General features: G+C 42.9%; 1 protein-coding gene across 1 annotated transcript in view; it reads right to left on the bottom strand.

Moving 5' to 3' along the window:
• Positions 1-14588, bottom strand: part of shank1 (SH3 and multiple ankyrin repeat domains 1) — an 88476-nt gene extending 73888 nt beyond the window's left edge. Inside the window, exons 1-2 of the mRNA XM_085783581.1 lie at positions 14451-14588; positions 6286-6891 (exon numbers count right to left, since the gene is read on the bottom strand). Of these exons, the coding sequence (XP_085639707.1) occupies positions 6286-6837 (552 nt within the window). The 5' untranslated portion in view covers positions 6838-6891; positions 14451-14588. The remainder of the gene's footprint in view (positions 1-6285; positions 6892-14450) is intronic.
• Positions 14589-14827: the final 239 nt, after the last annotated feature.

Here is a 14827-nt window from a genome sequence, read left to right on the forward strand (position 1 = left end):
TCCAACATTAAAAGCCATACTTCTGTTTAGAAAAAAACTTGGATATAACACTAATTACCAGTGTTTGTGCGTCCTCTAAATTACTACGTGTGGGTTTCGCTTTCGTCACTCAAAAAGTCCTCCTCCCTCCTCAATTCATAACATTTGCATTTGCGTGCTACAGTCACTCCCTCGTCTCATTACAACACAATTAACGAGCAATTAGAGTTTATTGAGGGTGAATTAGCTGACATGTGGAACAGACCTAATCTACTGGGAGTGTAAAGGGATATCGCCCGACGCCGCCAGTGAGAGAAGGAGGTGGAGGAGAGAGAGAGGGAGGGAGAGAGAGGGCAAGAAGATGAAAAAACAAGATCAGAGGGGTTTTTATTTTGAAAGAGCAAAGTGGCCTGAAGTGGGTGAATCAGAGAGTGAGAGCTAGAGAGACGGCGCGTTATAACTGACGACCTTGGGGAGCAAGACAGTACCAAGTCAGGCGGTAAAAAGTCAGCAAGGTCACGTTTTATATGTTCATCGGTGTGTGAGTGCAATAAAATCACACGAGAAGCAAAAAAAAAGAAAAGAAAAAAGGTGAAAATCCCACAATGCTCCACTGATACTGTATATCTGATCACTGCTGCATGTTTTTTAGTTAAAACTGCACATTAGCCCGTCAGTGTCATCATCCTCATCCGTCAGCCAGGCTAATGAATATGATTATACAGGACATGTCAATCTGGAGTCCACAAATAGAGACACGCGCTGCTGTGACACAAAGGACATTTAAAGATCCTTTTTTTTGTCTTGAGCGAAAATAAAAAAGTTAATAAACATCAGCTCGGGAAGTAAAAAAAGACGCAGCATGTAATTAGCCTTATCTTTTAATTTGCACCTCTTGGCAACTCATTAAAAGCTTTTGCAGAGGCTTGAACAGTTTCTCTGTTAAAGCACAAATGAATCTAATCTGTTCTTCCACATGAACATGATAAAAAATGTGAATTATTATTTTCCAGTGTTGTACAGGAGGATCCAGAGGTGCCTCGATTCTGACAGGTGTTAGATATTCAGTTTATGAGATGAGGAGGAATTAACATGACACTGATCATCAGTGTGAATGTGGTTTTATTGTTTGTTTGTTTTTTACAATCAATGAACATATTTACAATTTTTTACATGGTGTGAACTAAGGTTATTGTAGTTTTAAGATTTTCATTAGTTTTTCAGATTGCTTTTTTATGTCAGTTTAGTTGCAAGCTATTTTTAGAACGGCGGAGCAGAGCCGTGAGCTGCTCAGAGCTACGCGACGGAGGCTCACAGGATTTCTTGGATCCTCCTCATCAAACTCATCAAATACACAATCCAACAACTCCACAACGCTCTGGTGGACAAGTTGTGACCTGCACATTCACCACGCTATGAGATAATAACACAACGTTACCAGACAGAGTTGTTTTAGAGGGAAACCAAGAAATCCCATGAGCCTCCGTAGCGTAGCTCTGAGCAGCTCACGGCTCTGCTCCGCCGTTCTAAAAACAGCTTGCACCGACAATTAAAGGTAACGAACCTACTGCCATGACTATAGGGATTATGGCAATGGGACAATTTGCCAAAATGTTGAACTATCCCTTTAAAAGAGCTAAAGTTAGTTTACAAAAATCAACCCTGGTGTGAACATGGTCAGGTCCAAAGATACCGAACGTCCACGTAAAAGATCCAACTCACCGAGCAGCTTCAAAAGTCAATATCACTCAGCAACAGAAGCCTGATTCCACCTTTATGTATTTCTGTCTGCTTCACTTTATCCGTCTGGATCTACGTCTGTCTGCCTTTATCTCTCCTCAGCCGTCTTTCTCAGCGACCCTCCATCTACTTTGATCAACTTCTATCTCCGTCTGCCTCCATTTACCTCTATCTCTGTTTTATTTCTCTTCTTTTCTCTCATCCACCTCTTCTCCCTCTTCCTCTTCTCTCTACTTCTTCCTCCTCCTCCTCCTCCTCTCTTGTGCCTCATCCCACCAGCAGCATGTGTTTCACGACACTATCCCAGTTCCTTCTGAGGTTTTAACCCCATTCCCTCTCTTTTCACAATTAAACTTTGATGCCGATTTGTTAGAATAAATAGGGAGCAGTGAATTATTTATGGTTGGATTTAAAAACACTGAATCAAGCAGCAGCAGCAGTGTGTGTGTGTGTGTGTGTGTGTGTGTGTGTCTGTGGAACACACACACACACACACACACACACACACTGCTGCTGAAGACACCCATGCACAGATCAATAATAAATCACACGGCAGCAAGAGGGAGGAAGAAGCGTTGAGCGAGGCATTTATAGTGCACTGGGATGGTAAATATAAAATATGGACACACACACACACGCACGCACACACACACACACACACACACACACACACACAGGCCCTTGAAAATACATTTATTTCATTTGCAGTTTTATTCTTGCTGATGATTTATAAAGCCGACACGTCGCAACCAGCCTCAGTGGCTTAATAGAGAGGAGAGAGAAGGACGGACAGCCGAGGTCTGATTGTTGAACACAGAGACACAGTCTGCTGCAACAAGCAAACATGCACACACACACTCCTCCTGCTCACAAACCCACACACACACACACACACACAAACACACACACTTGGATGCAGCCTCAGCTCCACGTAGCCCCGTTTCTCCGCTCTTCATAATTCAATTATCAGGACAATTGCTTTTACTATTCACTCATCAGGAAACAAACCAGAGGGAGAAGCTGCCCCGGCCCCGGCCCCGGGCGCCTGGCAGCTGCCTCCGCTCCGCTACTGTACACGGACACAAGCTGCGGTGGGAAAAAAAAAAAACATTTGGACAACAACATGCTCCTGATGTAAGGCCGCGTCCGGGAAACAGCGGCGGCGTATCGCTCCATCACGATTCTGGACGGCGACTGTAAAAACCAAGTCAAACCAGGAGACTTTTTAATGGCGTGTTTTATTGCACCATTTAAAAGCTCTTTTGCAACATGAAGCCAGAGGCAGCGCCGCTCAGGCCCCCCCCCCCTCCCCCCCAACCCCCTCAACTCTCAACTGTTCCCCTCTTCAACTTCCCCCTCAGGAGCCGTTCCTGCTTTCTCTCAGAGTTTCTTCTTCCTCTTCTTCTTCTTCTACTATTTTTCTTTTTCTTTTCAGATAAAATTCCTGCAAGTTTTTTCATTGTGATTGCTCTTATAAGCAATGGGCTCTATGCACAGCTCCACTACTTCCTGAACTTAAGGCAGCTCCTTTATTTCCTGTCTTACATTATTGGACAAACTGATTAATCCAGGTGTGTCTGGCCATTGTCACTACTCAGATGCACCTGAATTAATCAATTTGTCCAATAATGTAAGACAGGAAATGAAGGACCTGCCTTAAGTTCAGGAAGTAATGGAGCTGTGCATAGAGCCCATTTTGCTCCACCATCACCTCTCTCTCTCAGGGAGCTGGGTCACCTTGAAAGTCCAGCTCGCCGTCACTTTGCTGACGAGTATTTGCTCTTGTCTCATGTATGCTGCTGCTGATGCAGTGAGAGAGAGAGGAAGAGGAGAGGATCTAATCGACGTAATGCGCCCGGTCTTGGGAGATTTGTAGTGTTTCTGGAGCATGCAGCGCTTTGCAGGTTTTGACTGACCCGACCACACACACACACACACACACACACACACACACACACATCCTTGTAAATCTATCTTTGAGAGGACACTCATTAACATAATGTATTCCCTTTAGCCCCCTTACCCTAACCTTAACCATCCAAAACAAATGCCTAACCTCAACCATTACTCTAAACCTAATATAAACCTAATTATGACCTAAAGTCTTAACCCTCAAACAGCCCTTGGAAAAAGTGAGGACCGGCCAAAATGTCCTCACTTCCCCACTCTGTTGGTTAAAAACTTGTTCCGGTCCTCACAACGTAATAAGTACAAGAACACACACACACACACACACACACACACACACACACACACACACACACACACACAGTCATACACTCATGGACACCGTTATGAGAAGATGGATGGGCCCCGGGGCCACAGACGTCAGAAACACTGTGGCTCCCTCCCACGTTAACATCAGTGTTCAGAGTCCCAGGGCTCTGGGCGTGTATATACTGTACGTATATATATTGTGTCAGTGTGGGAACCCAGAGGGGACGAGCGCTGCTTTTGAAGGTGGTGTGACACTTTTCTTGTTGTGACATCTCCGCAGCGAAAGTTTAAGCCTCTTCTTTCAACTTTTAAACTGACGCCTTTGAGGAAAATCTTCCCACCCACTCACTTTCTGCAGGGTCACATTAATGATGTGACAGCAGCACCAACCTGAACGCTTTCAAACAAGAAATCTGTGCTTTTACTCACTTTTGTGACGAGAGTTACATTAGCCTAGCTTAGCACAAATACTGGAAACTAAGGAAAACAGCATCGCTCCTACTACCAGTCCATACTCTTTTTTTCGTCGTTGAAAAACAATGCACTAAGACATCCCCCGTCCCATTCATGCTTTGGAGAATTTTTAATTTTTTTTCGACCTTGTACCTTATTTTGTGCATTTAACCAGTTTGTTTCTATGTTTATTCCTCTCTCACCCCCAGAAGTCTGTTTTAAAGATGTGCAGTCTATGTCTCTAACTCATCTGTGAAATAATCTATATGCTTAGAAATGATGACAGATTTATCATAGAACAACACAAACATGCGTCCGATACTGAAAACACTCATCAACTCACAGTCTCTAGTTAAAATCCTTGGTGAGGTCTGAAACTAGGGCTGGGTATTGCCAAGGACCTCACGATACGATACGCATCACGATACTTGAGTCACGATACGATACGATATTGCGATATCCAAATTTTGCGATATATTGCGATATTCTACATAGTTCACTGAAAAATGTAAAAGGCATTATGCATCTTAAAATCCGAGTTGTATGTACATCAGATGATAGTGATAATTTATGGGACAAACTGAGTCAAAACAATGTAATTCAAATTTTATACAAGTGCAAGTTACAACAACATATTTGCATGTACAACACACTGTCTGAGGTAGCAGTACAGTGACACCTCGCGGACTGGATTTACGTCTGAAACATGATTTATTATTTGAAAAAAAAAAATTTGAAAAAAAAAATTTTTTTTCAAAAAAAATTTGAAAAAAAAAAATTTTTTTTTTTTTTTTGAAAAAAAAAATCGATATTTAAATATTGAATATCGATATCGTATCGCGGTATAAAGTATCGCGATATATTGCCATATCGATATTTTTGCCCACCCCTATCTGAAACAGTCAAACAAAGTGCTGGTATCTGAAGTCACAATTTGATCAATAATTTTCCAGGACAACTCAAGCTTTTCCAGGACATTTGCCTTTTTTTTTCTCATTTTCCATGTGTTTCCCATGACTGGAAAACTGGCCATTTACCATGGTTTTCCAGGACGTGTGGGAACCCACTGTTTCCAGGTGTGTGCTAAACTAAGCTGAGCTAACCATGTGATGATTTGACCTTATTTAGGCAGAAATAGGAGAAGCAGGAAGTAACGGTCGCCATGGGACCTCAATTCAGAAAAAATCTCCATGTAAGAAACGCAATGTTTTAGATAGGATAAGGTCGTATATTTTTCTCATGACACAATTCAATCGGATGATGAAATAAAATTTTGACTCCCATTCACTTGCATGGAGATTTTTTCCGAACTGAGGTCCCATGGCGAGCTTCTCTTCCGCTTCCGCTTAGGCTGTCTATGCTTAATGATTCCCACAGTGCACACAAACACACACTCATAAACTGATAGAAATGTCATTATTGGGGGCGGTGCTTGGCGCAGTGGTTAAAGCGGCCGCCCCATTTAGAGGCTACAGTCCTCAACGCAGGCGGCCCCGGTTCGAATCCCGCGTCGGGCAGACCTTTCCTGCATGTCATTCCCCCTCTCTCTGCCTCCCCCTTTCCTGTCTATCTCACTGTGCTATCAAATAAAAAAGGCAAAAAAGCCAAAAAGCCAAAAAGCATACTTTAAAAAAAAGAAATGTCATTACTGGAAACATTGAGTTCAGTATCACAACTTGGAGGAGCCAGGGATCGAACCAGCGATCGTCTAGTCTATTAGTGAGCGACCCACTTTACCTCAAGGACCTGAGAAGTGAAGACAAACAAACTTACGGGACAAAAGTTGGACGGGAGTGAAGCCCGGTGTCCGTGTGTGTGTGAACCCAACTTTTTGTTTTGTTTGCCATCATGCTGTCAGATTGTGTGTGTGTGTGTGTGTGTGTGTGCAGCACTGACCGTTTGCTTTATGTCTGGGATCCCGATGCGAAACACCATCATGGCGATGTGGGCGTCCTCAGATGGCACCGTGCTGGCGCTGCGCTCCTTCAGCCTCCTCTGCTGCTGCTGCTGCTGCTGCTGCTGCTGCATCTGATTGGCCGTCGGCTGTTGGTGCGTGGGCGCCGGGTTGGACGAGTACGGGTTGGTGGCGTGTCCCGGGTTCCCTGGCCGGACCTGTCTGTCCCCGCCGCCGGGTCGTCCGCCCAGTTTGCTGGACTGCCTGTGTCCCTCGCCCCGGCCGACCCTGGACATTCCCCCTCCTCCTCCTCCTCCTCCTCGCCGCTGCACCTCCTCCACCAGCTCCTCCTCCTCGTCCTCCTCCTCCCCCTCCAGCTCGCCGTTCTCCTCCTCCTCCTCGCCGTCCTCGTCGCGCTCGTCCTCCTCCATCTCCTCGCCCTCTTCCTCCTCCTCGTCCTCCTCGTCCTCCGCCCCGAGATAGAGGTGGCGATTGTTTCCCAGCATCCTTTGTTGCTCCTCGTCGCTGGACAGGGGGCTGAATGGCATCGTCATGGCGACAGAGAGGGGGGCACCACCAGCGTCAACACCATCATTCCCAGAGAGACACTGCGACGGGAGGGAGGAGAAGAAGAAAAATGATTAGGACAGGGACAAAAAAACAACAACAGAAGAAGTTTGGGTAACACTTCACTTGAATACGCGTTCATAAAACTGACATAACAGCTGTCATAAACATCAATGAATACTTATGACAGCTGTTGTTAAGTGTCATTCGGTAAGTTATGTCACTTTTGATGCAAAGTTGACATTGTTTGATGTCCTTGTTATGAGAACTTGACATAATTTAAAAATGCAATGGGCTTTATACTTTACTTTACTTTATTTGTTTATTTGGGTGGGACAGTGCACATCAATGTACATATAAAAACATGTAAATGTGCCGAATTATAGCAGCAATGCTAATTTCCATCCGGAGTCCCAAAACATAAAAACAGTACAGTGACAGAAAAACATAGTATTATAAACGACATAACAATGCAGACAACAAGGACATAACAAAACAACTATAACGAGATAAAACACAGCGTGCCTGACCATTGTTGTGAGGTCAGACACACCTGGATTAATCAATTGGTCCAATAATGTAAGACAGAAAATAAATGAGCTGGCTTATTTCAGGAAGTAGGGGAGCTGTGCATAAAGCCAATTAGGTCTGCTATGATAGGTTATGTTGTCTTTATGTCAAGTTCTCATAACAAGGACATCTCAAATAATGTCAACTTTGCATCAAAAGTGACATAACTTACCGAATGACTCTTTAACGACAGCTGTCATAAGTATTCATTGATGTCTATGACAGCTGTTATGTCACATGGTTATGACAGTGTTATGTCAATCTTATGAATACCTATTCAAGTAAAGTGTTACCGAAGTGTGTAAGTTTCCGCACGCTAACAAACTGTGGTCTCCATGGAAACAGGCTGCTTCAACACCAGACGTACTGAACCTCTAATATCTCTCACATACTATTCACACCTCATGTACAAATGAGCCCAATCGTGCTGTTAAAGTGCCGCCTGCAGCCTCCTGCCAGACGCCGAGCCTCCGGCCTCCAGGTGACTGAAGCATCGGTTCAACCGTCACTGACACGGCGGCGGCGGCGGTGCAGCGGGCGCCACTACAGGCTACAGCGCCGCAATATACTAGTATGTTAGATTTGAGTATGACAACGAGGAGAAGGAGAAAACCTCACCAACACTCCAACAGCTGACTTTCACATTTTTGTTTTGGATTTTACCAACTGCTCCGTCCATCTTTTCACTCATATGTCCCGACCATCAGGCAGAAATCACACCGTCTACACCAGAAATATAAAAAAACTATTCTGTTTAATGTCTGTCCTTGATCTGTGCTGGCCAGAAAGTCAACGTTTCAACACATTTCGTACCATCTGCAGCCAAACACACAAGTTTGTGACATAATTTTGTACTTTTCTTGATAATTGACTTTATAGTTGTATATATTTTTGTTGCTTGTGGTCGTTATATGTCTATGAATGCTCTTTCTTTGAACTGTTCGGTGTGCTCTTGAATTGCCCCTCAGGGATAAAAAAAAGTTATTTGAATGGAATTGAATTTTTGTATATTTTCTTTTTATTTCTAGTTTAGTTTTATATGCACCTATTTTTATATATTCTAGATTTGTATTTTGTTTTAAATGTTTATACTCTGCACAGAGGGTCCTCTGTATGTCCTGGATATATTGTAGAATTGACAATAAAGCTGACTTTGACTTTTATACTTTATGACTTCTATGTAATGATGGTTCGTACCACACAGCAAAGTTCTCCTTACATCTGTGATTTTGCATCACAGCACCTCATGTAACTCTAGCTTGATGTTGCACTTGGATATATTACAATCTGTATAATATTTCAATTAATCAATTGTGAGGCTCTAAAATGTTTTATTCTTTTAAAAACACAGCTCGTCATTTGTTATAATAAACAAGGCAGCCTGGAGAGAACTGATGTTTAATCAATACCCTGAACCATTTAAATATAAGTGTTCCCTCCCAACTAACTCTCCTTGTATAAAGGAAAAAAAATCAATTGTAATATATATATTTTATATTTATATACATTATAAAATGACTTTGTTGCTGCAGTTTCTTAAAGCGTCAAGAAACTAAATGTCAGTTTTTACTAATTCAGTCGACTGAAGCTGTGTGAAAAAGCCGATAACAACGTCCACAGCAGACGATTTATCACAGCCCGTCCACAGCAGAGACACTCTCAGTGGACAACAGCTCTTCATATGATAAACTATAGACTCTCTCGCCTCTCGCCATCACCCCTCAGGGCCCGGAGAAGCCACTTCAGAGCATCAGTGATGCGGCGCTGCATTCAAGTGCAAGCTGAGCTGAGATAACAGATCTGCCCCCGGTGGCTCCTGGTTGACTTCAGGATTTTCAGCACCACTACATTCTGGACAGCTCCACACAAAGCCAAACAAACGACGGGAGGGACGGCGCTCGAATCCACAGGAGGGAAGGAAAACCGACTGCGCTCGCCTTCGAGACCGACATGACAAACAAGAGGACGGTCGAAACTATCGCACTCAGAAGCAAGTCAGGCGTCTCTTTCCTGCAGTTGTCCATTAAACGAGTGTCTAAATTCAGCCTGCACTGATACAGATGTTGTGTTTACGCAGCTTCTCCCTCCACCTGAGCGCCTCTGGACTCTGCTGTGTGTCACAGCGCACTGAGCTTTATCAAATCCACCACTCACCACCACTGCATCCAATATGAAAAAGTGCACGATTTGCATTTTTTGTTATTTATCTATAAAGCTCTGCCTCATTACCTCTGCTCTCTGGCTCCAAACTCACACAGCACCTACAGTCAACTCTACATCCTGTTCCACATGCTCCAGCTGAGCTCAGGGGACACTGGGCTCAGCTAGTGTGCTTGTAAAAGACTAAAAGTAAACACATTTCACTTGTTATTACCTCACGAAATGTTAAAGGAATAGTTCACCAAAAAATGAAATTCAGTCAATTATTGACTCACCCTCATGCTAATGAATACTCTGGAGTAGTTTTTTATTCCTCAAAGTGCATCTGGAGACCCGGGAGGCCAGTTCGTAGTCCAAGGAAATCCTTATGTGAGAGTCAGTAGCGCCCGACACAAAAATGTCCATAAAACTACACAAAAATCTTGTAATATTCCTCCCCACTGCTTGTCTGCTGCAATCCAAGTGTCCTGAAGGGATATAGTCCAGAGTTTACTCAAAATTACGTAATTTAGGACATTTTTACAGCCTTAACAGTCCTGTATTGAGTTAGCCTGGTGCGTGCTCTCGTGTTCACCCGCTCGAGTAAACTCTGGACTACATCCCTCCAGGACACTTGGATTGCAGCGGACGAGTGGTATGGAGGAATATTTCAAGGTTTTTGTGTAGTTTTATGGACATTTTTGTGTCGGGCACTACTGATTTCGTTGGACTACGAACCGGATGCACTTTGAGGGATAAAAAACTACTCCGGAGTATTCATCAGTATGAGGGTGAGTCAATAATAGTCATAAATTTGGTGAATTATTCCTTTAAACAGTTGTTTTTCCCCTCTCAATTCCTAATGTTACTTGAATGAAATAAATAAAATTGACCGATCAACAGAGAGATAGCTGCAGAGACACTATTGAAACTACGGTGGCCTTGACAGCTCAATGCAACTGTAAACCTCTACTAAATCACAGATTCAGACAGAAACACACTTTTCCTTCACCATATCTATTTGACATCTGTAGTAAGTAGTTGCTTTAAACCACTGATCTGAGAACGACACAAAAACAAAACTGTACAAAACTGACAGTAAAACATTCATGTGGAAGGAAAAAAAGAATTCGGCATCAAGTTGCTGTTTGTTTTCATCTCACTTTGGAGTGAATATCAAGTGCAGAATAATGAGACGACTTTAAATTGTAGATGCACTCAGTTAACGCGTCGGTGTTTGTGTGTGTGTGTGTGTGTGTGTGTGTGCAGCAGTGGCAGCTGGGAGACAGGAGGGACTCATGGGAGCCGTGTTGTGAGGGAAGAAATATGTGTCAGACATATAACATCAAGGCTTTCCTCACGGGACGCCGAGCGGGAGCTGAAACGAGCAGCTGTCCGGCACGACGAGGGGAGAAAAATGACGAAGTGCTGCAAGAAAATGAAAACGAGAAGAAGAGGAGGAAGAGGAGGAGAAGCTGCACAACAGGAGCCGGGATGTGACAAGGAAGATCTATTTCAGCTAATCTATTTTTAAAATCTTATTCTTTTTGAAAAACAAAAACATGGCCATCGAGGGAGGGAGGGGAGGGGGGGGGGGCTTGTAGTCGGTTCAGATTTGTAGCAATACCTGAAATAAATAAAACTCACTTCAGAGAAAACAGAAAAAGAAAAAAAAATCACTGAAATGAGCTAAAAGAGTTGATCTGATTTCTGTTTATATCCCGTCACTTCTCACACATACAAATACGCTGAGTGCTGCTGGACCGGTTGTGGCAAACACTGACTGACTGGCAGCGTTTCCACTCTACAACTTTTGAAAAAGCCTATTAACGGGCAAACTTCTGTTCACAGCCATGAATGAAGACGGAGTGTGGAGCAAAACTGTGGAAGCTCAGACTTGAAATCCTCTGACTACAGCTGTCACAATCATGAAATTAGTAATAGAAATTAATATTAATAGCTACATTTTCTTTTTCTGATCATTTTACACTGCCAATACACATACTGTACAGCTTAGGGAGAAGAAAAGCCATTTATTGGCATTAAACGTTGGAATATAGAAATAAAAAACTGCATTTCTGTTTGACTTTAGGCTTTGCAACTGAATCCATGATGTAAATGTCAACAGATGCTCATCGAAATGCAGGTGTGGTGCCATTAAACCATAGTAGAAGAATAGGCCGCAACGTGATGATGTCATTAAAAGAGGACAATTCAAACCTCAAGCGGTGGAAAAAGACGGGGAAACAGTGATGGAAATGTGACATTTCTGTGAGTGTCATCCAGCTGCTTTTATACAAATGAATGGAAATTATTTTAACGATTATACAAAATAATTGCGGTCAGCTCAAATGACCAGCGATCAGGTGGTTATGTAATAATTGTGACAGGCCTACTTCTGACCAACAATATTCAATATTATTATAACTTTGCATTCCTTATGATTGCTTACTGTTGGATATCTTAAAGGACAAATCCACATCGTAGATTTTATTTTCTGGTCTCACAGCAGTGGATTGTAACTGCAAGTATCAAACAGATACAGCAGCAAGGATTAAGCTGCATGCAATGAAAGTCCCTAAAATATACTTAATTACAGCACTTGAGTAAATGTAAACATAAATGAGTATTAACTGGGCTCTTGCTGCTGCAGTCATTGCATCTTTAAAGCGTTGGGAAAAAGGTTAAAAAGCCTCCCTTAAATGTAAATGAAAATTAATGAGGCCTCTCTTATATAAAGCCATTTCTTACTATTCGTGCAGGAGGAATGAAAGAAAACCAATGAAATTAGAGCAAGCCTGTGAGACCAAACAGAGAGAGAGAGGGGGGAGACAACAGGGGCGGAGAAGAGGGCTGCAAACCAAATTGATGAATAAAAGAGACAAGGGCACAGAGAGGGAGAAGGAGGGGGAGAACAGAGAGCAGCACGGCTGTCAGAAAGCTGACCAACCAGAAAGAGGTACCTACAGGAGATATGATAATAAATGGAAGTGAACAATCCATGTTTTTGCATAGTGCTGAGTAATCAGAGATAGGGAGAGCCAGCGAGGGAGAGGAGAGGAGAGGAGAGGAGAGGAGAGGAGAGGAGAGGAGAGGAGAGGAGAGGAGAGGAGAGGGAGGCACGGGGAGGAGAGACGCCGACCGGGAGGAGGAGCGCCGAGTCCTGGGAGCTGAACGCTGAACACGTCTGAAGGCCGAGTCGCTCTGCACACAAGGTCTGTGCCACATAAATTCTGTCGGCTGCAAAGGTCAGGTCCAAATATACGACACAGCAAACTGGTGCTTGTTTCCTGTCCTTGTCCAAATGTAACAGTCAGTTACACACAGGTTGTGTGTCTGTGTGTGTGTAGTTCTGCAGGTATTTGAGACAGTCCACTGCAAACTGAAAATGCTAACGCTGGTGTTCAAGAGGGATGACTGTCAAAGTCGGCCAGATACTTCATCTGGGAAACATGAATGTCTATATGTTTTTGATCCACTGACTTTTCCTGTCAAATCTTCAGACTCCTTCTCCGACGAGCACAACGGGAACTGAATTTCCATCCAAACGATTTTCCAGAGAAGCAAAGATAACAGAGGAAACGTGAGGGGATCACTAACGTCATCTGGGTTCATGGAAGTCTTCATTGTAATCCACCCAGAGGTTGTTCAATCTGGATCAGAGCCGAGTTGAAAAAAAAAAAGAAGAAGTCAAGATTCAAATCAATATTCATTTGAATATTTCTATATTCATATAATCCCAGGAGTGGTCTTTAAATATTTGCCTTTTACGGCCTCCTGTTGTGCACAACTTCAAGATCTGGTCACATGTGAAGCAAGAACGTAAAAGATGTGGCTGCAATGAAGGCACCGGATGTGGTGGTCGTATTTCAGAATTAAAAACCACGACCAAGACGACAAAGAGCTGCACAAATATTACACGCAGGATGTGACAGAACAGAAGTACGGTAACGGACAGAGGGAGAAGAAGCTGTTTGTGCCACAGGGGACTCGCTAGCAACACACGTGACGTGAGTCAATTCATACTGTAAAGATAAATATATTTAACAACGCACCAGATCTAGTGATTTATAGCGCTGGGTTTAAAAAATCTATTTTCTGATTAATATTGATCTTTATTTAAAGGATCAGATATCGATTCATAAAATCCTTATATCGATCTTTTTATGTTTGCCATTTCCTGTTGGTAGTTAGATTATTTAATAGGAATATGTACTGAAGAGTTGCACTGTTTAACTTCTGGAGTGGTTCATGTTAAATAAATGTGCATAATGTAACTGCTTTTGGGTCAACTTTCAATGTAATGCCTAAACATTAATCTTTTCAATAATGCACCAAGTTAGACAGTTCCATCTTTGTACAATTTGCAGCATTAGATCTGTGAAAATCTCTTTAATAACCATGAAAAATTGGCACTAAAAGTGAAATTACTGTAAATGAATCAATACTGAATCAAATCGGAATCAAATTGATTCAGTAAATCAGAGGCGACACCCAGCTCTAGTGATTTACAGGTCTTTTAATATCTCATTCCTATCTGCAAGTAAAACTGGTATTGAAAAAAGAAATATCAACAGCTGAATACATACTGAACCAAAACCTAAATGCAGGTTTTGTCTGAACAAAAGTGGCGAGAACCAGCTCAGAGACAAAACTGATGTCGTTGCCGGAGCAGCCATGTTGCTTCTCACACAAGAGGAGAGAGGAGAGAGGAGAAGAATATGACACGAAGAAGGAAACAGAGTGAGAGAGAAGAGAGAGGTGCGATCCAACAAAGAACAAACAGCAGAGGTATTGTGATGGAGCAAGGGGAACAAAAAAAAGACGAGAACAGCGAGGACCAAGAGCCTTTGTGATGTGAGAGGCTGTGAAATCCGAGGTGTGAACTCACAGGCCTGGATGTTTGAGCGCAGAGAGGAGCGGGAGTAGAGGAGGAGAGGACGGAGGTGAGGTCGGAGCACCATGCCACTGCCAACACATCCAGGTCCACGTTGCCAAGAACAAGACAACACCGATCTGAGATTTTTGGCCATTTTCCCACATTTCCATGATGAAAAAATGAAAAATAAAAAGGCATTAAAAAGCTCTTCTTAGCAAAATTTCATCTGTGACGTGTTGGATAAAGGCTCTGAAACGGCACTTAGAGCCTCATAAGAGTCATAATAACGACATTTATTTTACTGCGAGCAGCTCCTTGAAGCCGACAGAGGCAGACTCACTCTACTGCAGGTTTTTACTGACTGACACCTCGAAGCTGCTGAGTAAAAT

Source organism: Trachurus japonicus, chromosome 8 (genome assembly GCF_045865225.1).
Source record: "Trachurus japonicus isolate A0001 chromosome 8, Traja_1.0".
Taxonomy (NCBI): domain Eukaryota; kingdom Metazoa; phylum Chordata; class Actinopteri; order Carangiformes; family Carangidae; genus Trachurus; species Trachurus japonicus.